The sequence below is a fragment of the Nyctibius grandis genome, chromosome 4 (genome assembly GCF_013368605.1).
Source record: "Nyctibius grandis isolate bNycGra1 chromosome 4, bNycGra1.pri, whole genome shotgun sequence".
Lineage (NCBI taxonomy): Eukaryota > Metazoa > Chordata > Aves > Nyctibiiformes > Nyctibiidae > Nyctibius > Nyctibius grandis.
The window spans coordinates 20952909-20975416 of NC_090661.1; the positions used below are offsets into that span (position 1 = coordinate 20952909).

Genomic DNA, 22508 nt, shown 5'->3' on the forward strand with positions numbered 1-22508 from the left:
TGCTTACTGCTCGCATAGTGATTTAGCTCAGCCCAAGAATTTATTTCCATTTGACTACAGCTTTGTCTGTAGGAATTGGATAAATTTTGTTTTATCTTAACAAATTAAATATAGGAGCAAGGTGTCTGAGTTCTCTTTGTTGTTGTGTCAAACAACATCCTATATGTGTGCTGAATAGTGGATTTTTTCACAGATGCACCTGAAATATAACTTGACTACATGAATCACACTGATGTTAGAATTTAATTGCGTTGTTTTACTTTAATCTTCTTCAAAGAGCCAGGAGCTTTTGAGTGTTATATTTGGAAATATTTGTTAAATCATTTTGCATACACTGCAGCAGCATCTAAAAAAAACCATCACACTGTATCACCTTATCATGTTTTTTGTGTAATTCAGTTCATTAAGGTGTTTGATGTTGATTTCATTTTGCCCACAACAGACTTCAGCTGAGCTTGGTGATGCCTCATTAAGAGATTTGTCATTGAAGTCTTAAGACTAAACAGGGGCTTTTAGTGTGTGCCTCTGTTCAAGGAGGGCGTTCAGTGTTTCGTATGGAAAGCACAGCAGATTTAGTGTTGCATTTATCCTTTGACCCAAGTTGAGATCCATTTATCAGTTATAGAAGGAGGATGAAAACCCTTAGTAGAAAAAAGCCTATTCTAGTCTCTTTGTGCTGAATTATAAGGAATTCACCTTAACAGCTTCCCTTTAGCTGCAGTTGGCAGGCTACACACCATTTCAGATATTAAATGATGAGTTAATGCGGTATTTTTATTAATGAAAGGAGTTGTGCTTTTGGACATATTGTGAGGCCTGTTTGTAGATTTTTTTTATTTTGCATCCTCATGGTTTCAGTTAATATGCTAGAGTAGAGGTGAATCTCTGGGAAGATGGATGGGAGGAAAATTTGAAGTAAAGACTATGTATGTGTACCTATATTGAACTGCATGTGATAGCTCACTGTTCAAGCTTTGCCCTGGCTGCTACTAGAAGACAGTCTAACAGTTAGTTAGTGTTTCCTGCCTGTTGCCATGAATTAGCTACCACTAAGAGGTAGCTTGATTGCCCACGGCACAGAAAAATCTTCCAAGTCAGGGCTGCCCTTCTGCATCCAAGGGAAGCCTGCTTGGATTCATAGGTTTTCTGCCCACGGGATTGCGGGGAGGGATGTTTGGGAGAGAGAGAGCAAGCACTTATTCCATTACCTTCTTAGGCAAAATATAAGCCATTAAGCATTTTATTGCTGTCTGATTCCACATTTTGGATCTCCATTCTCACTATGCTTGAACAGCCATATAATGTAGGAATGATGCAATAAGGTCTCACTGGAGACTTCTCTTCTCCAGGCTGAACAACCGCAACTCTGAGCCTTTCTTCACAGCAGAAGTCTTCCAGCCCTCTGATCATTTTCGTGGCCCTCCTCTGGACCCTCTCCAACAGGTCCATATCTGTCTTGTATTGGGGACCCCAGAGCTGGATGCAGTACTCCAGGTGTGGGGTCTCACCAGAGCAGAGGAGAGGGGAAGAATCACTTCCTTCGACTGCTGGCCACGCTGCTTCTTATGCAGCCCAGGCCATGATTTGCTTTCTGGGCTGCAAGCATACGTTGCCAGCTCATGTCCAGTTTTTCATCCACCATTATCTCGAAGTCCTTCTCCTGAGGGCTTCTCAATCCATTCATCCCCCCAGCCTGTATTGATATTGAGGATTGCCCTGACCCAGGTGCAGAACCTTGCATTTAGCCTTGTTGAACTTCGTGAGGTTCATGAAGTTCATGTGGTTCATGGAGTTCAACAGCTTAGTGTCATCTGCAGCATCCACAGATGTACATGGATTTAAATAATGTGTGTTTCTGCATCCTTGGATCAAATCTTCTGGTGTATTTTAGTCAGCAGCTCTGGTATTTGAATTATACTTTTACTGTCCGTATCTGTAAAAGTAGTTGGAAATGTGGTAGTTTGATTATCATCCTGATGATGTGTCATTATAAAGGAAATGGTGTCTTGTTTACTTACTGTATGGCATCAGTTTGGCTCCAGCACCTGAGTATGCATGATGAACTTTTGAACCTGAAGTACTGCCTGTGGGATTGATACTGTTTTAAATAAGTGAGCATTTGGGGTTTGCCTGGACATGATGTAATGAGATAATTGCAGAACCATTTGGCTTTTAATCGCAGATACAGCCTTTTTTTTTAAGTGTACTCTATTTAGCCAAAATAAAAAGACATTAATCTTCAGTCTCTGCTACTTCATCAAGTAGTAGAAGAATCACAGGTTGATAGGCTGACACAAAACTCGCCTGAAACTTAGTTTTCAGGAAAGCCAGTGTTATTTTTAACTGTCTTCAGCAGGAGGCTTTTTGTCTGGAAGGAATCCAGAGGTTTACATTGTAGCATGTGTTCAAATGCACATACGCTGCTAGATAGTCTTAAAGTTCTCAGGAAGTTGTTTTCTTCTGCGGTTGAAGACATCTGCACTCTAGCATTGCAAGACAGACTGTGTTATGGTGATGATTTTTGTGTATAGCATAGATAAATATAGGATGCAGTAGTTGACTGCTAACCTCTGCTGTTTGACTGGTGGTGTCTGGAAGATCTAGTGTGTGTCTCGTGTGTATGTGATGGGTTGACCCTGACTGGATGCCAGGTGCCCCAAGCCACTCTATAACTCCCCCTCTTCAGCTAGACAGAGGAGAGAAAATATAATGAAAGGCTTATGGGTCAAGACAAGGACAGGGAGAGATCAGTCACTGATTACCATCACGGGCAAAACAGACTCGACTTGGAGAAATTAATTTAATTTATTGCCAATCAAATCAGAGTAGGGTAATGAGAAATAAAACCAAATCTTAACACACCTTCCTCCCACCCCTTCATTCTTCCCAGGCTCAACTTCACTCATGATTTTCTCTACCTCCTCCCCTCCCAGTGGTGCAGGGAGATAGAGAAATGAGGGTTGTGGTCAGTTCATCACACGTCTCTGCCACTCCTTCCTCCTTAGGGGGAGGACTCCTCACACTCTTCCTCTGCTCCAGCATGGGGTCCCTCACATGGGAGACAGTCCTCCATGAACTTCTCCAACGTGAGTCCTTCCCATGGGCTGCAGTTCTTCACAAACTGCTCCAGCATGGATCTTTTCAATGGGGTGCAGTCCTTCAGGAACAGACTGCTCCAGTGTGGTCCCCCACGGGGTCACAAGTCCTGCCAGAAAACCTGCTCCAGCATGGGCTCCTCTCTTCACAGGATCACAGGTCCTGCCAGGAGCCTGCTCCAGTCACAGCTTCTTGGGTGCATCTACCTGTTCTGGCATGGGGTCCTCCATGGGCTGCAGGTGGATATCTGCTCCACTGTTAACCTCCATGGGCTGCAGGGGAACCTCTGGTCCGGCACCTGGAGCACCTCCTGCCCCTTCTTCTTCACTGACCTTGGTGTCTGCAGAGTTGTTTCTTTCACATGTTCTCACTCCTCTCTCTGAGGGCTGCTGCTGCCCAGCACTTTTTCCCCCCCTTCTTAAATATGTATCACAGAGGCACTACCACCATTGCTGATTGGCTCAGCTTTGGCCAATGACAGGTCCGTCTTGGAGCCGGCTGGCATTGACTCTGTTGGACATGGGGGAAGCTTCTAGCAGCTTCTCACAGAAGCCACCCCTGTTGCCCCCCCCACTACCAAGGCCTTGCCATACAAACCCAGTACAGTGTGCTAGCATTTAACATTTTTTTTCAGATAAAATTCATATAGTAAAATTGGTGACCTGATCTTATTTGTATTTCTCTGAAGCGAAAATGTGCCCGTATTAACTGTGTCACAGAAGAACTGCGTGTTGTTTTCACAAATTTGTAAAGTATTATACGGTTTCGAAGTGGAGATTCTGTTTTTTGAATTTATTTGGATATCTACCATGGGTGTGAGTGAACATCCTGAAATTCACATGCTAATTTAGTAAGATGTGGTGATTGTCATTGTTCATGTTAAAAAAAGAAATTGTAGATGCTTCTGCTGCTTACCGTGTATGGACAGAGCCTTACAACTTACTGTTTTATAATACCTGTATTAAATTGTGGTAAAACTGATGGTTGATTCTGACTGCCCGCAATATTGTTAGGCATTTAATGGTTTAATATTACATTGCATTTAAGTTATAGACATTTTTGAATAAGAGATAAATATTGCTTAAGCACTTAGCAATTTAAAAGTTGGGGGAATACAGTATTGAAACAACCATAGCTGTCTTTAAATCACAAGAAAATAGAAGTGTTGCACGGTGAAAGCAGCTTAACCACCTGCAAGGTACAGGTTTAGTATTTTGAATCTGAATAAAGAAATAATTTCCAAATAATAGTAAAGAGGAGACTATTTAAAACCTCGATTACAAGCCACGGTAGCCTAAATTAAAGCACAGCAGTTGTCGACCTGTGAAGCATTTCTAGCAACAAATAGAGGTTTGATTAAATCACATTGGAAAATAAATTGTCTTAAGTTGTGGTCTTTTGTTTTGGTTTTAATATGGTACTGAACTTGATGCTGCCCACAGTATAAATTTTCAAGTAGCACCTTAAAAATATTGTAGTTACGTTGCAGCTACCAATTGCAAGAAGTAGGATGGGGAGGAATCTGGGGATTTGTTAGGTAAATATTTTGCCTGAGTCTTATAAATATACACTCTTTGCCATGGGTAAGAGATGTCTGGATGATTGAAAAGGTTATTGCAGTTTGTGTAGTAGATGGAGGTGACTTCAGGCATGTGGCATGGGGAATTGTATGTGGACCTTTTAATTTTCTATCTTGCCCAATGATTATTGATCAGGGTCAGAGTATATGAATCTCTTTCCTTATGCCAAGCAAAGTGAGGTAGCACAAGGTCATTGTAGTAACTGGTTATGAAATAATCAACCAGTAGCATATATATATCTGTGGGGCTTATCCCATGTCCAGTACTATTTTGCTTTCTCTGCAGTTTTTGGAATACAAATTTATATAAGTCAATACTTACTCCACATCTTTAAGATCTTGCTTATCACAAGAGTGAGAAAAACTTAATTCTTTTATGATAAAAGAAATGAAATTTCAGAAAGTGCAGATTCTACATGGTCTTGTGCCCTGAAAGAATTCTGATGGCCTCTGTTCCCTGTGATTGAGTGCCGAAGGTCACTCCAGCATTCCCTTGTTTCTGGGGAGAGAGTACTCTTCAGTAGTGAGACCAAGACATGAATGGAGATTAAAAATCTCCTGAACCTCACTCCCATCCCAAAAAACACTCCCTTTGTGGTGGTCTTTGTAGGTTTGAACTGGTGCAAGTTAAAGTCATGTTGCTTAGGTTTTTCAATGGAGAAGGGGTGAGATAAGCCACTTTCAGTTTTGTCATTCCAGTGTATTTCTCTTTCAACAAACCTAGAGGTACGTTCTTTTTAAAGAAGCATGCTATGACTTTCAGGAGGTTCTTGTGTAAAGATAGAGGAGTTGTCAAAATATGATTGATATTGCTATTTTAATTGTACACGCATTAGAGAAGATTCTTTTTTCCTTTTTTCTCATGCATCTCACAGGTCATAAATGTTGATGGAACAATGAGGAAAACCCTCCTAGAAGATAAGCTTCCACATATATTTGGGTTCACGCTGCTCGGAGATTACATCTACTGGACTGACTGGCAGAGACGAAGCATTGAAAGAGTTCACAAGATAAAGGCTAGCAGAGACATCATTATTGATCAGCTGCCAGATTTAATGGGCCTTAAAGCAACAAGTGTTACCAAAGTGTTTGGTAAGCATGAGCAATCATAGGATGGATCTATAGTAGTTTCTAGATGGGCCTGCTGTCATTAAGCAACTGTTGATCACCTGTAATGAGAATAACTGTGGTCTCATATGTTTGAATCATTTTGAAGCGAAACTACACCTATTGTTTGTAAAGCTGGGAAAATATAGTGTTGCAAAAAAGTATGGGCTTCCAGTTTTTAGTGACATTTGACATGTCTACCACCGCTTCCACTATGCTCTTTGAATTTTTATGAGGAGAATTTTATTCCTGCCTCCAGTCTATAGGAATCATTACTTCTGGTGCTCACAGAACTGCTCCATTTTCTGTTGCTCTTTTCTTCCAGTACAAAATCCCGGTGATGTTCAGTTAGCAGAATGCTTTTTACTATGTTGGGTGGTATAGGCAGAGTTAGTGGCCATTAAAACGTTGCCTCAAAGCACGTGGCACTTAACTTCAACTCCTAAATCATACTTAAATCTTAACAATTAAATCTTGCCCTTAGCATGGGATCACCAACTGAAGCTCTGTGTTCTTCCACTGCATCTGCTGAAAGGTGCAGCCAGTGTTTTGGGTCCTTTGCTAGCATTTTGCAGAGGAGTATGTCACAGGACCTCCTGGTTTCAGTAGTAACTCATGAGAGATGCGTGTTCACCACAGATCTGTCTACTACCTGGAACACCGGAGTCTGGGCATAGCAGGAAACGGACTTGTTGGTCAGCTATTAAAATTACTGAGAATAGTTGCAACAGAATCACATAAATTAGGTTGTCAAATTACACCCTGCCAGTACATGGATTTCCTGCCTTTCAGGATGCTTTACTTGAAGGGTGATCAAGTGCTCAAGCTGCAAGTTACAGCATGAGGCTGAAATATGTATGTCCTAAAAGGGGAAAATTAAAAGAAACCTGGTTGAGACTGATCTTGGAGATTTTTTTTGTGGTAACAGTCTTTAAATACCTAAATCCTTGGTTCCAGCAGATGGAGAAAGGCACTCATTTATCTTTTGGTCCTTACTTTCCCCTCCACATTCCCTCCCTATCTAGTCATGATTGTTCACACAAAAAAAATAAGTGTGAGCTTGTGGTGATCTTGTTGGAACTGCTTCTGCTAATGAATCTTCTCAGCTTTAAATTAAACAGCTGGGAAAGAACTGCAGTTACCCAGCTTTTTGCTCACCATTTTGTATCACTGATCATTTGTAAAACTGGTGGTTTTAAAGACATACAAAGATGGGATACTTGGCCAAAAATAACCAAGCTGGACATGTATGTAATTACCTGCTTTCAGTGAAGGAATTTAATCTTTGGGGAAACCAGAAGGATATGTTTGTAGCTGTTATTTGTACTATAGGAGGGATAGGACCAGTTTCCTAATCCTTGGGTAGAAGGAAAGAAAGAGTTTTTAATGGGTTTTTTTGGAATTCCCTGTTGACAACCCATAGTGTTAACTTATCTTGAAAAATTATAATTACATTGTGTTTCCACTCAGCCTCCGCCCCTCCCCTTGCTCCCCTACCTCCACAATGCACCAATATCTGTTTTGTTTTGTTTTGTTTTTTTTAAGGAACTAACTCATGTGCAGAGAACAACGGAGGCTGCAGCCATCTATGTTTCTTTACACCGCAGGAGGCCAGGTGTGCCTGTCCCATTGGCCTTGAGCTGTTGAGTGACATGAAGACTTGCATCATTCCTGAAGCCTTCTTAGTTTTCACAAGCAGAGCAGCAATTCATAGGATTTCGCTTGAAACCAATAATAATGATGTTGCTATTCCTCTTACTGGAGTCAAGGAAGCATCGGCTCTGGATTTTGATGTCTCTGATAACAGAATCTATTGGACTGATGTTAGTTTGAAGGTATTACTGACATGTGAATTCTCTGAATATAAAGCCACAGAGCAGTTACTTTGATCTAACAAAGGTCTCTGTTACATGATCTGTCCTGCAGTTGCTAATGTTGTCATGGAATTGCATTCAAGGAGGCTCTTGGAGATGAAGACAGTTGCATTGTAGAGTGCGAATGCACAGTTGGGTGACAGGCATCTTCCTGCTTCAAATAAAAATCCAAAGTGGTGTCTGCTCATACCGAATGCCTAAGTCTTGGGCGCTGCATGTGTTGCATCCATATATGTATCTATTGTAGAAAAGCTGTATTCATGTCACAGAGTAGAGTAATTTAAACATTGAGCTTGGCAACACCCTGAGCTTTCTATCCTCTTCCAGTTTTGACTTGGAAGGCAATCTTACTCAATATTAAAACTTGGCAAGTGAACTTTGGATTGGTTGCTGTTAGTCTGTGGCTCCAGCTTGGCACAGAAAAGGCCAGGGAACTTGTCCAGTCCCCTCAACACTGTGTTAAGCCCCCGCCTGCCCACGGTTCTATATCAGTCTGTTCCCCAGGAGTCTGGCATTTCCTGTGACATGTTTGGTTCACATCCACGTGCATGCTGAAGTGAGTGTTATGCTGTTCATCAGTGCTACTTTGCTTTTTGAAGTGAATGAAGTAATGGTAGAAAACGAAGATTCACTTCACTGGAACTGGATTCCTCTGTTTAGCCTCTTAATATGTTTTCCAAGAGCAATCAAAGTTTTCTTGCCAATGTGCCTAAGCCATAAGAGGGAAAAGCTCACTTTCAGTGACTGCAGGGCACGTGCAGTTTCCATAGCCTCTCTGTGAAGACTAATGAGGGTTGTGCTTCAGCGTTAACAGTGCTGCTTGTGGTGTGGATACCTTTCCTTCAGGAACAGTGCCAATGTAATAAATTAGTGTACTGCAGATACAGTAACTAAATAAATCTCACTCAAGCACGTGGAGAGCTGGAGCTACGGTCGTCTTAACCATTTGTAGTGGAAAATACATTACTTTGACTGCGTCAGTAGATCCCAGTCTCATTCTGTGCAGAACTGGAAAACATTTTACCTGTTTATGGCCTCCTGAATTATGCAGCATACTGTATTTTCACATACATATCAGCGTGTTTCAGCACGACTGGGTTTTCATTCCCCCTGTTCCCCACCTCCTGCAGCTTAGCAGCAAGTAGTGTAACTTCAGAGCCCATAGTCATCTCCCTTTCCTTTGGTGACCTTCCTTGATCTCCTCCTGCCTCTGGTTATATGAGGACTCATTTTCAAAAAGCGATTATACTTTTTCTGAGATGTGGGTTGAACCTGTAAAAATATACTACATGATTTCTGGTTTTGACATTTACCTTTAAAAATATAAAATGTCTCTTACCCTGATACATTAATTTATCAAATTATTAAGAAATTAATAGCTGAAGTATTAGCAGGCAGTAGAATGATTGCTTAGCGTTGATAACAAGGGTGGGTAATTGTACATTGGTGCTGGAAGTTACCAGTGATTTACCTGGGGGTTGTTTCAGTGCTCCTTGTTAGGAGAGGCTTATTTATATGTACACAGTCCTTGCCCTATGACTTGTTTTGTTGAGTGTGCGTAACTAAAATGTAGATGGGATCAGCAAACTTGCTTCAGGTCACTGATAATGAGAGACAATTCAGCTTTCTCTGAATTGAGATGTGTTTCTGAGACTTAAAACATTACAGTGAATTAAGTAATTTTAAAAAAAAAACTTTTTGTGTGCAAATAGAAGAGAAGGAGAAGGGGCAAGGAATAATATGCAGATATATAGTGCTTTCTGAAAATCATGTCCTTTTCAGATGTCTTGGACTGGTCATCAGAAACTACTAGCTTTCTGAAAATTCAAGTCTTTTTATCCTGTGAATGTCTGTATCTTTTTTGACAACAGAAATTTATTTTTAAAAATGTAGCACTGGCTGATTTTTTTTCTAATTTCTTTTTTTTACACTAAACTTCATAATAATTATTCATTTTTATTTCAGTGGGGTATCCGTAAATGCTGTAATATTTTTACACAATTATTTTCCAGACCATAAGCCGAGCTTTCATGAATGGGAGCTCTGTTGAACATGTGATTGAGTTTGGGCTAGATTATCCTGAGGGAATGGCTGTAGACTGGATGGGGAAGAACCTCTACTGGGCAGATACTGGAACCAATCGCATTGAAGTAGCCCGCCTGGATGGACAGTATAGGCAGGTCCTTGTGTGGAAGGACTTGGACAATCCAAGGTCTCTGGCTCTTGATCCTACCAAAGGGTAAGGGACAGTATTGTTTTTCAAAGCTTTGTGTGCATATTCTTCTATGTGACAAGTTAATTGGCAGTTTATATAGCTCCATTTCTTCAGGGTCTTTGAAAAGACGATAAACACTCCACAATCCTGTGGGTTACAATGAAGAATTAAGAATTGTCAATCATATTTTTCTGCCTTTGTCTAAAAAAGGAGTACTGTAATACTGCATATAACTACATGGGCTATTCCTTTTTTTTTTTTAAAGAACTGAAAATAAATTTAGAAAAATCAAAGCATGCAGCTAAACACAACTTACCTAGCTGATGTACTATTTTTGTTCCACTTCTCATTGCAGTTACATGTACTGGACTGAATGGGGAGGTAAACCTAGGATTGTTCGAGCATATATGGATGGAACAAACAGCATCACTTTGGTGGATAAAGTGGGTCGTGCCAATGACCTCACTATTGATTATGTGGACCAAAGGCTGTATTGGACTGACTTAGACACAAGCATGATTGAGTCATCAAATATGCTAGGTAATCTAGTGTTATATTACACCAGCTAGTATAGAAATATGCACTTACCATAGTAAAGCAATTGAATAATATGAAATTGGAATAATATAATTGATATTAAATCTGTAAGTATAATTTTCTTATGAGAGGAAACAGAGAGTTAAATGTTTAAGGAGATAAAAAAAAAGCTTCCTAAATTAATAACTATATGATGATTTATAATGATGGTGAGATATGATGTAATTTCTCTCTATTGGTATGAAGCTGCCTGTGGTTTACCAAAGCAGAGATGACCTCTGAGTTTCTCAATGTGAGGACAACGTACAGGTTCACTGTAAACCACCCCTGACTTTTCAGTCTGGACACTAATTTTTCTGTTGAAGTATTATTTCAGTTGTATTAGTCCAAAACCAAAATACTGCTTGCATTTCCTGCAGTCTGAAAGGTTATGCCGCTACTTCTGCAGTGTATCATTGCATGTTTTGTACACAACTTTACGCATTTTCGTATCTTCCATTGGAATTTCATTTCATTTATACATACAAGGGGTGTACTAAGATTTACTAAACTTTCACATTGATACTGACATGATAACTAACTGGATAAAAGAAGGGAGTTTTGTTTTCTGCAGCTGACATAGAGCTTTTGTATCCTCCAGATGTTTCATAAATATTAAATGGTGTTCAAGGTTTTAGCTGAGGCAGATACGAATTCCTTTTTGAGAAAACAGAGTTTATATACTTTTCCAAATGCCACACAGTGAATCAATGATAGGATCAGAAATGGAATCCAGAAGTTCCTGACCTGACATCCTATCCCTGTTCTGTTTCCAAGGAGAGGCCTTTGTGAGATGGGAGTTAATGCCTCTAGGATTCCAATGTAAAAATCAAAGTTTACGTGGCAGAACATAAGAGTATTTAAGCAAATTCATAAAGGATTGTTGCAGCAGTGCTCTGATTGATGACATATATAATTTCCCTGCAGCTCTTTTTTTTTTTTTTTAAATTGTGAAAAGCTACTGTTACAGTGAGATTTTTTTTTTTTAGGTGTTATTGTGTGTGCATATCTTCAGAGTATAGAGAATCTACTAAGCACAGGAAAACAGAGAGCGCAATGCAGTTTTGGATTCTGAGGCTATCACTGCTTTTGTATTTCTTATACTTGTTGCTTTGGGATGACAACTACTGAATGGATGTTACTGTTTAGAAATTGCAGGAAGATTGTTTCTTTATCTAGAGTTGTTTTTTTTCCATCCAGAGTGCATGATCTATCAAAGCTCTTACTAAGTTTCTGCATTACACTTAGAGAATTAATAGCCAGAGGCAAGCTTGAACTAGAAACTGATTGTGGTATTGAGAAGAAACACAATATTGAAATAATCTGTGGTAAATTAAACTGGTTCTAAAGCTGAACCTACTGTTAACGTTTATTTGTAGTGAGAAAGTAGAAGGATGAGTACTGAAACTAACAATGTTGTATGATGTCTTTTTAGTTAGCAGATTATAAAGACTCAGATAGTCTTCTAGCAAGTGGGCTCATCGGTTAAAGAGATGTTTTTAGACTTGGCCTACGTTATGCAGTGCCGGTCTCCTTGCTAGGAGAGATCTGAATGAGTGTTGCTGATAGAAACATCTACCTCACCAGCAATGAATAAAGCACTCTTCAGTGGATGAATGGATGCTGTCCCACCTTTATCTTGGGTATTATAAACATCACCCACCAGAAAAAAAATCACTCTTTTGGGAGATTTTCATCCATCTACCAGCTATCAAAATTCAATTAGACAGCTTATCTGCTTCCTTCAAAAGAGCCTGTCCCCTGAATTCATCGCTGTGGACCAGAATTGCTCTAAGTAGTACTTGAGAGTGTGCAGGATATCTGTGCCCCTAACTTGGACACTTTAGATGCCTAAAAGTAGTTGGGAAGGTTGCATCTATATTTAATTCAGGTGGTTTATAGGGAAGTGGCTTCATGTTCTAGTTTTCGGGGTTTTCATTCCTTCTTCAGTCTTGGCCCAAAGGGAGACAGCATGATGGAAAGTAGGGCAGGGGAAGAGAAATGAGGTGTTCCATAGAATCTAGCATTGGATGTTTGTTTGAAGCAGGAGGAGATTATGCTGATGAAGGCTACATCTTCATTTGCTATAAAGTGGCAGTGATTCATAGAGGTTTATGCTTAAAAATGTTTAGGAAGGTGATTTACAGTAAGACTTTATCTACTTTAGTAGTGCTTCTCTGGCAGAGGCCATCAAATGCTCTGGAAGGTGTTAAATGTGTTGTGAATGTTGCTAACTGAGCCACTGAGTGTGGGAGTGTTGGGATTTCTGCCAAACAAATGGTTTCCTAATCTCTTGGAGAGCTGTATGTTAAATTGCACTGCAAAAGATTGGTGTTTCTTGAGTGAAACACCGTAATTTCTCATAGCTATTTCTCTGTGAATCTCAAGTTCGTTGTATGTTGTTGCTTTTGTGCATATTAATTGTTTTTTTTTAATTGGCCTAAGTGCTTCCTGGAGCTGATAGTATTCTTGAGTATATTTTCCAATATCTATTTGGGATGATAAGCATAAGACGTACAGAGTAGTATTTATTTAAATGACAATACACTGGCACAGTTTCAAATTGCTCTGTAGGCAAGACAGTATCAGGATAAGGTTTTTGAATGCAAGTGTTTAGATTACCTCTTGAGCAGATACTGCTTAATAATGAATCCCATTGTGCTAACTTGGGAAATGAGGTTTTATTTTTAAAAGGGAGTAAAAAACTTTTTCTTGATGCCAGTCACAATCTTCATTTTATGACTTGGGAATTGTCCTTTAGTTGATTGTCCTTATTTTTGCAGGACAAGAACGAGAAATCATAGCAGATGATCTACCTCATCCATTCGGATTAACCCAATACAGTGACTACATCTACTGGACAGACTGGAATCTTCACAGCATAGAAAGAGCAGACAAGACCAGTGGGAAAAACAGGACACTTATTCAGGGCCATCTGGATTTTGTGATGGATATATTGGTCTTCCATTCTTCACGTCAGGATGGCTTGAACGATTGTGTGCAAAATAATGGCCATTGTGGTCACTTGTGCCTTGCCATACCAAATGGATTTAGGTGTGGCTGTGCTGCTCATTATACCTTGGATCCCAACAGCAGGAACTGTAGTTGTAAGCCTTTTTGTTTGCTACTATATTCTTCGGTGCTTGTGGCTCCCAGGTGCTTGTGGTCCCTTTCAGTACAGAAAGGGAAGGGATATCACAAGTCCATTTCAAAGGTTTTAGCTTTAAAGGTGATCTTTAAATCATAGAATGGTTTGGGTTGGAAGGGACCTTAAAGATCATCTAGTTCCAACCCCCCCGGCACAGGCAGGGACACCTTTCCCACTAGACCAGGTTGCTCAAAAGCCTCATCCAACCTGACCTTAAACACTGCCAGGGAGGGGCATCCACAACTTCTCTGGGCAACCTGTTCCAGTGTCTCACCACCCTCACAGTAAAGAATCTCTTCCTAATATCTAATCTAAATCTACCCTCTTCCAGTTTAAAACTGTTCCCCCTTGTCCTGACACTACTTGCCCTTGTAAAAGCCCCTCTCCCCCGCTTTCCTGTAGGCCCCCTTCAGGTAATGGAAGGCTGCTATAAGGTCTCCCTGGAGCCTTCTCTTCTTCAGGCTGAACAACCCCACCTCTCTCAGCCTCTCTTCATAGGAGAGGTGCTCCGCCCTCTGATCATCTTCGTGGCCCCCTCTGGACTTGCTCCAACAGCTCCACGTGCTTCTTATGTTGGGGGCCTCAGAGCTGGACGCAAGTACTCCAGGTGGGGTCTCACGAGAGCAGAGTAAAGGGGCAGAACCACCTCCCTCGACCTGCTGGCCAGACTGCTTTGATGCAGCCCAGGATAACGGTTGGCCTTCTGGGCTGCAAGCGCACATTGCCAGCTCATGTTGAGCTTCTCATCAGCCGTCACCCCCCAGCTCCTTCTCCTCAGGGCTGCTCTCAATTAATTCTCCACCCAGCCTGGATTTGTGCTTGGGATTGCCCTGACCCACATGCAGGACCTTGCACTTGGCCTTCAGAGTATGAAGTTTTGTATCCATTTTTGTGACATGAATTAGGGCTGAAGATTTGTATTTCAAATCTTAGAAATAACAGCACTGTCAGTCTGGTCTTTCTTGTTCTACTAGAAGTTGCTTTCTAGGTGATTCAGCTGTGTGACTGAAGCTTTCCCAGTCCTTACCTAAGTGTGTAGGTGGGTCGAATAAAAATTCGGAAAAAAAAAAGGTTTTTTCTCTTAAGTGTTTAATAAAGTCAGCAAAAATAACATCCAACAAAACAGCCTCCTAAGTAGTCTGAGCAATGTGCACATGCACTTGAAATTCATTTTGTTGTTTGTCAGTTTGTTTTTCCCCTGTGTGTGATATTATGAGCCTGCCAGTTCACTGGTTGTGAATTTAAGTTTCTAGTAAAAATAGCAGATGAATAGAAAATGAACTGTTGACTTAAAAAAAAAATAAACCAACAAAGCTTCGGGCATCCTGGCACAGTAGCCTATAAGGAAATTTTAACTGGATGAAAGGATGCGTTTATGAAAGGCAGGTCTTGCTTGACTAACCTGATCTCCTTCTATGACAAGATGACCCGCTTAGTGGATGAGGGAAAGGCTGTGGATGTTGTTTACCTGGACTTTAGTAAAGACTTTGACACCGTTTCCCACAGCATTCTGGAGAAACTGACCGCTCATGGCTTGGATGGGCATACGCTTCGCTGGGTAAAAAAACTGGCTGGATGGCTGGGCCCAAAGAGTTGTGGTGAATGGAGTTAAATTCAGTCGGTGGCTGGTCACAAGTAGTGTTCTCCAGGGCTCAGTATTGGGGCCAGTTCTGATCAATACCTTTATTAATGATCTGGATGAGGTGATCAAGTGCACCCTCATTAAGTTCGCAGACACCACCAAGTTGGGCGGGAGTGTTGATCTCTTGGAGAGTAGGAAGGCTTTGCAGAGGGATCTGGACAGGCTGGATTGATGGGCTGATGCAGATTGTGTGAGGTTTAACAAGGCTGAGTGTTGGGTCCTGCACTTGGGGCACAACAACCCCTGCAATGCTACAGGCTTGGGGAAGAGTGGCTGGAAAGCTTCCCAGCGGAAAAGGACCTGGGGGTGTTGATTGGTGGCTGGCTGAATATGAGGCAGCAGTGTGCCCAGGTGGCCAAGAAGGCCGATGGCATCCTGGGTATCAGAAATTGTGTGGCTAGCAGGACAAGGGAAGTGATCGTCCCCCTATACTCGGCACTGGTGAGGCTGCACCTTGAATACTGTGTTCAGTTTTGGACCTCTCACTACAAGAAAGACATTGAGGTGCTGGAGCGAGTCCAGAGAGGGGCAGTGAAGCTGGTGGAGGGTCTAGAGGACAAGTCTTCTGAGCAGCAGATGAGAGAACTTGGGTTGTTTAGTCTGGAGAAAAGGAGGCTGAGGGGAGACCTTATCGCTCTCTACAACTACCTGAAAGAAGATTGTAGTGAGGTGGGTGTCAGTCTCTTCTCCCAAGTAACAAGTACTAGGACAAGAGGAAGTTGTCAAGTTGTGCCAGGGGAGGCTTAGGTTGGATATTAGGAAAAATTTGTTTACCGAAAGGGTTGTCAAGCATTGGAACAGGCTGCCCAGGGAAGTGGTTGAGTCACCATCCCTGGAGGTATTTAAAAGATGTGTAGATGTGGCACTTAAGGACATGGTTTAGTGGTGGACTTGACAGTGCTAGGTTAATGGTTGGACTTGATGATCTTAAAGGCCTTTTCAAACCTAAATGATTCTATGATTCTATGATAATATAGGAAAACCTGTGACTGTGTATTGCCCATTGTCACTGGTGTTACTTAAATTCCACATGGGTAACATAGTTATTTCGTAATATGAAAAGGAAATACTTTCTGGTGAGGGTATGCACATTTACCTTCCAGAAGTAACACAAAGAAACATTTTCAACTTAATAGCAAAAATCTCCAATTATGATGTACCTTAGTTTTTCATTGTGAATACAATTGTGGTTTCTGGGATTTTGTCCTAAATATTCCTTGTCTTCTGTGTGGGCATATTTTTGACCATGTGAGTTGCGTTTTTCTTATGCATTCTATTTTGGCTTTTTTTCAGCCCCTGCCAGCTTCCTGTTTATTTAGCCAGAATCTGCAATCAGCCGGATGATACCAGATGATCAGCAAAGTCCAGATATCATCCTGCCTATGCATGGTCTAAGGAATGTCAAGGCTATTGATTATGATCCCTTAGATAAATTGATCTACTGGGTGGATGGACGTCAGAATATTATAAAAAGAGCCAAAGATGATGGCACTGAGGCAAGTTTACATGGTGTATATAGTTTTGTGTCCGTCTTTTTGTGTGCTTTGTACTTTATGCTTGACTTACCCCTTCCATCCCCTGCCCTTCCGTCCCCTGCACCAAGGAATCATCAGTTTAATCTTTACTCCTGCCAGCATTTATTCATGTATATTCTATTCATATCTGAAAATTACTGAAGACTTTTAGGATCGTGATTTTAATTCATACGCAAAGAAGTGTAATAGAATATAGTACGTCATATGTGTCTGAAACTGTAAGTCTTGAATTGCATTCTTTAGTTAAGGATGGGCACTGAAGTAAGTCAGACTCACTATTTGTACTCAGAACAGATAAATTGTATTCTAAAATCAATATTGTGCATTCCAGTTGTGTGATAATATTGTCATCGTTGTAAAGCACTCTCAAAATTGTTTTACTGAGTTGGGGACATTATTCTTTTGCACTAGTTATTCACACAACAGTGGAAAGAAGTTCTTCCAGGCAGTGTTATGTGTTAACATAGCTTAACTCCCAGGTCAAGATAACAGATTGTTTAAAAACTATGGTTTGAATAAGAGTATCAAAAGAAATGGAGAATGGGCAAGTTATATTTTCCTAGTTCTTGGACAGTCATATCTAAACAATATGACAAGATATCAATGGGAATGGACTGGTCTCTTCATGCATCTGGGGACTTAGAGGTTTTACGGTTTCCTTTAAAGGAAGAGATGACAATTTTATTTTTTGGCCATTTCTTTTAAGATTGGGAAGAGATATGTTGGGATGAGCAGCTAGATGATTGTGGATGAATTTTGAAGAAGTTTTGCACTTGCTTTTTGGGATTTATGCTAGGTGCTAATTGTTGTAGCCTAGCTTCTCTTTGTTACTTGCTAGGTGCAAATTGCAATAGAGAGTCATTTGCTCTGTGTTTTTCTCTGCCTTGGTCACACAGCTTTGAAGATGCAGATCCCCTGCAAATTTTGACTTTCCAATTTTCACTAACCATATTTACTTAATTTTGCTAAATCGTGCTGTTTGCAGATGTTGCATATGAATTTCATACCTGAATGTTACCTTTGATTTCAGGAAAAGAATGATTTTTTTTTATTTCTAGGCACACTGTCAAGACGAAATAGAAATAAAGCTTTATATAAAAAGAAAAAAAGCCTGTATATCACTATGCAGAACTTGGAGGCTTAAAACCAAATTGTAGAAATATAACTTTCACAAGTAATGCAGTGTTGGGTAATTCTTTTGACTTAAGCTGAGCACGGAATGGTGTCTTCAGCTTTCTTGACCCATATGAACTACTTCTGGTGCTGTTTTTGTGTTTGGATTGGGAGTGCTGCATTAGGACACTTAAGGAAGCCACCGCTTTCCCCTCACCATTATCATGTCACCTGAAGCAGTCACCTTTGAAGGCTACTTTGATGTTGGGAGCCTTGCCAGCAGTATTACTATCCCAATGGCACTGAGTTTGGCTGTACACTAGTGGAACCTGTGTAATGTTAAACAACAGAAAGATTATTTTCCTTTAGGGATTTTTTTATATGCTCTAGTGCTCTTCATAGAAATAAAGTATTGAAGTCTATGTTAGTATTCAACATAGAGTTAAAAAGTGTAGTAAATAGTATGTTAGTTAGATTGGGAGGGCTTGAGGGTAATGATTCCAGGAACTTGGCAGTAATGTCAAGTTTTGTAAGGTCTATCATAAAGACATGAGGGTGAAAGCAAGGTGATGTTGTTAGTAGCCATTTGACATGAAAGCAAACAGAACCAAGTTTCATTAAAAGATTTTAGTTTTTAAGAGAAGCCAGGACTTAAAGAAAATCAGTATCTACTACACTACTAAAATAATAAATAAGGAGACTTTGGAAAGAGAGATTTGATCAGCTGACTGTATAACAGTGCAGGTCTGGCCAGAAGACTGCCTTGTTTCTTGCGTTGTTTCATTCAAGATTGTTTCATGCATAAACATTCACTATTGTTTTCTTCCATCTCCCGCTAATTAATTCTACTTGTAGGAGGCCGCACAACTGCTTTCTGGGGAGTTTTGCGTAATCTTACGGATTTTGTCCGTATGTTTTTCCTCTAATCCACGGTTTGAATCAAATCTTTTTTTTGTTAAGCTTTATCACATTTCTTGTATTTGTTGTTTCCTTGTGGGTGGTTTTAGGTGTTTCTGGACCATCAGGTAGGTAAACCATGCTTTCTGTGCAGTCAGTGTTCTTCAATCAATAATCAGAATAATTACTGGAAATTGTTCCCCATATGTTGTCTTGCAGCCTTTCACTGTGATGAGCACTCCAAACCAAAGCCAGAACCCAGAGAAGCAGCCACATGACCTCAGCATTGATATATACAGCCATACCTTGTACTGGACCTGTGAGGCCACAAATTCAGTCAATGTCCATAGGTTGAACGGCGAGTCAATTGGGATGGTGCTGCGAGGGGATCATGACAAGCCCAGAGCCATTGTAGTGAATGCAGAGCGAGGGTGAGATTCCTTCCTGTACTTTGTACAGAGCACTCTTGGGATGTATGTCAGCTGTGTGTGTGAATCTCATGTTGCATCTGTATATTTTAAAAAGAAGAATTTTTGCATATTTAATTCTTCAGGGGCTAGGTGACTGCTTGTTCTATTCTGGCTTATAAATGTATCCAACTTTCTCTTCCTGTTCTCTCCTTTTCTGCCTCCTCTGGTGTGCCAACTTAGACGTTCACACAGCCGTGTGGTTGGTTATAGTGAGGAACTAACCCAGGTGGGGAGAGCAAAGCAAAACCACCTTATCCTGTTTGCTGCATGAGTGCAACAGCCCTGCCACCTAATAGGAAAAACAGGAGAGTTTACACTGTGTTTATATCAGCTAGGCATCTGGCTCATAATGTTAGTCATCATAAAACAAATGTTTTCAGGAAAACAAAAGGGATGTCTCATATGATACAACTGTTCCTGCTAATGTAATAGTATAAAGTTAAACAAAACAAACAAGCCAAACCCCGTATGTTCTATACATTTTTAGGTTAGTTGTACCTTGATGTGTATCTCAAAAACTTCGGAGATGAGTTAAAACAGTAGGGACGCACTAGAGTGATTTCCCACAGGAATAAAATACATTGTTTTGCTGCAAAGCAGTTTTGGTTAGATTCAGCAGACCTTATCTCCACTTAAGGTGGTTAGTAGCTTCATTCTTAGAGGTCAAAGATGGTCCTTTACTGTTCTTTTTAATAAGTTAGATGATTAAATCCCAATTTACTACTAAATGGCTTACCATGTGCTTGACAGATATTGAATGACAGTATTCATAACTGTGTGGATACAGTAGTACCCCGAGACTCTATCTGGAGCATTTATAGGATTGGTATTTTATACAATACTCAGTGTACTCTGTACAGTTCAAAAGCTGGTGTGGGAAGAGGGGGATTAGAGGAAGATTGTAATCTTATTGGGACTAAGTCACTTGGTCCTAGTTTGTATTTATAAAAAGCTTATCTGCTTTCTCCATTTTAAAATAGGGAGTTTGGGTTTGTTGATCTCTAAAACTCTCAGCTTTTCTAGTCAGGGTTTTCAAATGATTTATAAATTAAAGGAGGAGAAGGATGGGGTAGAGGCTATGCTGAACACTGACTACCTGGGAGAGCTGAATGGAGGATCTGTGTACTGAAATTCTTCTGACTTCATTCCAGAAATCCTTCCCTCCACCTCTCCCTTGGCTGCATGTTCTGACATGCTGCCTCTCCTCCTTGTGTCGTCATGAAAGGCTATGCAGCAACATAGTCCACTGTATTAGGGGGTTTGCCCACGATATCCACCACTGAAAAAATGGTGGACTTTTCCCTAAGGGAGTTCTCAGTTCATCATGTGGGTGCACAAGTCTTTTTTTCCCCATGCAGGAGGAGCGCAGAGACTGCTTCTGTTTGCAGCTGAACTGGCTTAGGCAGACACAAAAAATTCATGGAACTAAGACATCAGGAACATGCCATCCTTAGTTGTTCTTCCTTCTGTGATCTTTGCTCCTCTCAAGTTTGGTAGGAACTTCTGCTTGCTGAGAAGAAAGGCAGCCTAGAAGAAGAGGACGTGACAGTTAATGTTTTTTGTCAGAAAGAGCTGCTAGGCTTTGATTCACTGATGGGGACAGCTTTACCCAAGGATGGTTACAGAAAGTCTGTGCTAGTCTCTTACAACCCCCACCTCCGCTGCAGGAACAGTGCTGCCAGCACAGCAGTGCTGAGTGCTGAGGCATTTTATGTCCTGGTGTATTAAGGACAAATGCTATTAATTTCAGGCTATCTCAATATGCCAGTTAGCAAATGTTTGGGGTTCTGCAGCTGGATCTTTGCAGCTGGGAGCAACAGTCACTGCAGTCATCCCTGTGTGAACCATTCCCACTTACAACGTAGAACCTGTGTGCAAAGGTGAGTTGCCTCCCTTCTGAAGCTCTCAGTTAAGCGGCTGGTGTCTTTGTTCTCAGGTACATGTACTTCACCAACATGCAAGAGCGAGCTCCCAAGATTGAGCGTGCAGCCCTTGATGGCACAGAGAGAGAAGTGCTTTTTACAACTGGGTTGATCCGACCAGTAGCACTGGTGATTGACAACAAACTTGGAAAGCTTTTCTGGGTGGATGCAGATCTGAAGCGCATCGAAAGCTGTGACTTGTCAGGTATGTGGTATGCAGTTAAATACTTGGAGTGGAGTGTGTGTATGTATAGGACATCATTCCCTCTTTGATGCTGACTCCAGTAACTTCTGTCTTCACTGTTGCCAGTTCTGTGTAGGCAGTCACAGATAATAATTGCTGGTGGGCTTCCATCTTTGGTGTGATTGGAATAAACATGTCTGGAATGATTGCTGCCCTCCAAGAGAGCCATTTGACTTTTGATATGTTCTGAAAGCAGCTCTTGCAAGATCAGATTTAAATAGGTGTTGCCAGTCATGGAACCCCTAAATCACCTCCCCCGTACCCTTTTTTTTTTCCTTATGGTTTGAAAAGTTTGCATAACTCTTCGATTTTTCTTTTCCTGGAGTTTACAGCTTAGTAAATCAAGGTGGCTTGAAAAACAGAAGAAGCTGGGCTGTTCTAGAGATTGGCATCTGCCATAAAAGGCTGATTCTCCAATTTTTGGTGGCTCTTCTTACCATGTCGTCACATCCTTCCCTTGTGTTGTAGTGAGGCAATGAACTAAAACAGGAGAAGATTGTTCACTTTTTTACAAGGACTTCTGAGCACCTAAAACCAACTCAAGATCAGACTCGGGTCTCTTCTGCCAGAGAGGGGATAAAAACATGAAGCTGGAGCTGGGAACATAAAGCAGCCCATGTCTTTCATCAATTATCAAGCTGGATAGGGAGTTATTTTCAAACTGCCTGTGTACCCACAAAATGTCTAATCCAGGATAGGCATCCAAGAACCTACAAAAATTTGTAGGAGAAAAGAAGACAGGAGGGAGGCAAGACTTGACCTATGAAACAACCCATGTTTGAGAAGAAAAGGTTGACAAAGTGGGACTCATAACACAAAATGCATCAGAGATACTGAGAGGGTTTTGTGTAGTGATGAAAGGAGAAGTGCTGTAGGAGGAAATCCAGAAGTAAAAGGACAAGACAGAAAAGTAGTATATCATGCAGGTATTGTGGCTGAAGTGGTATCCACAAACACAAGAGAGAGAGAAGGTGCACCAGAGAAGACTATGTGGAAATCATGTGGTTTGGGAGAGAGGGAATATACCAGGGAGAAGCTAATGAGATCAATAACTAGTGCTGCTACTGATAAAAAGGTGATCCCCATGTAA

At 40.9% G+C, this 22508-nt stretch overlaps 1 protein-coding gene across 1 annotated transcript in view; it reads left to right on the plus strand.

The window, feature by feature from the left end:
* Positions 1–22508, plus strand: part of LRP5 (LDL receptor related protein 5) — a 181308-nt gene that overhangs the window by 127908 nt on the left and 30892 nt on the right. The window contains 8 exon segments of the mRNA XM_068398233.1: positions 5551–5767; positions 7328–7617; positions 9669–9895; positions 10227–10411; positions 13231–13554; positions 16531–16733; positions 19002–19213; positions 21189–21379. Of these exon segments, the coding sequence (XP_068254334.1) occupies positions 5551–5767; positions 7328–7617; positions 9669–9895; positions 10227–10411; positions 13231–13554; positions 16531–16733; positions 19002–19213; positions 21189–21379 (1849 nt within the window).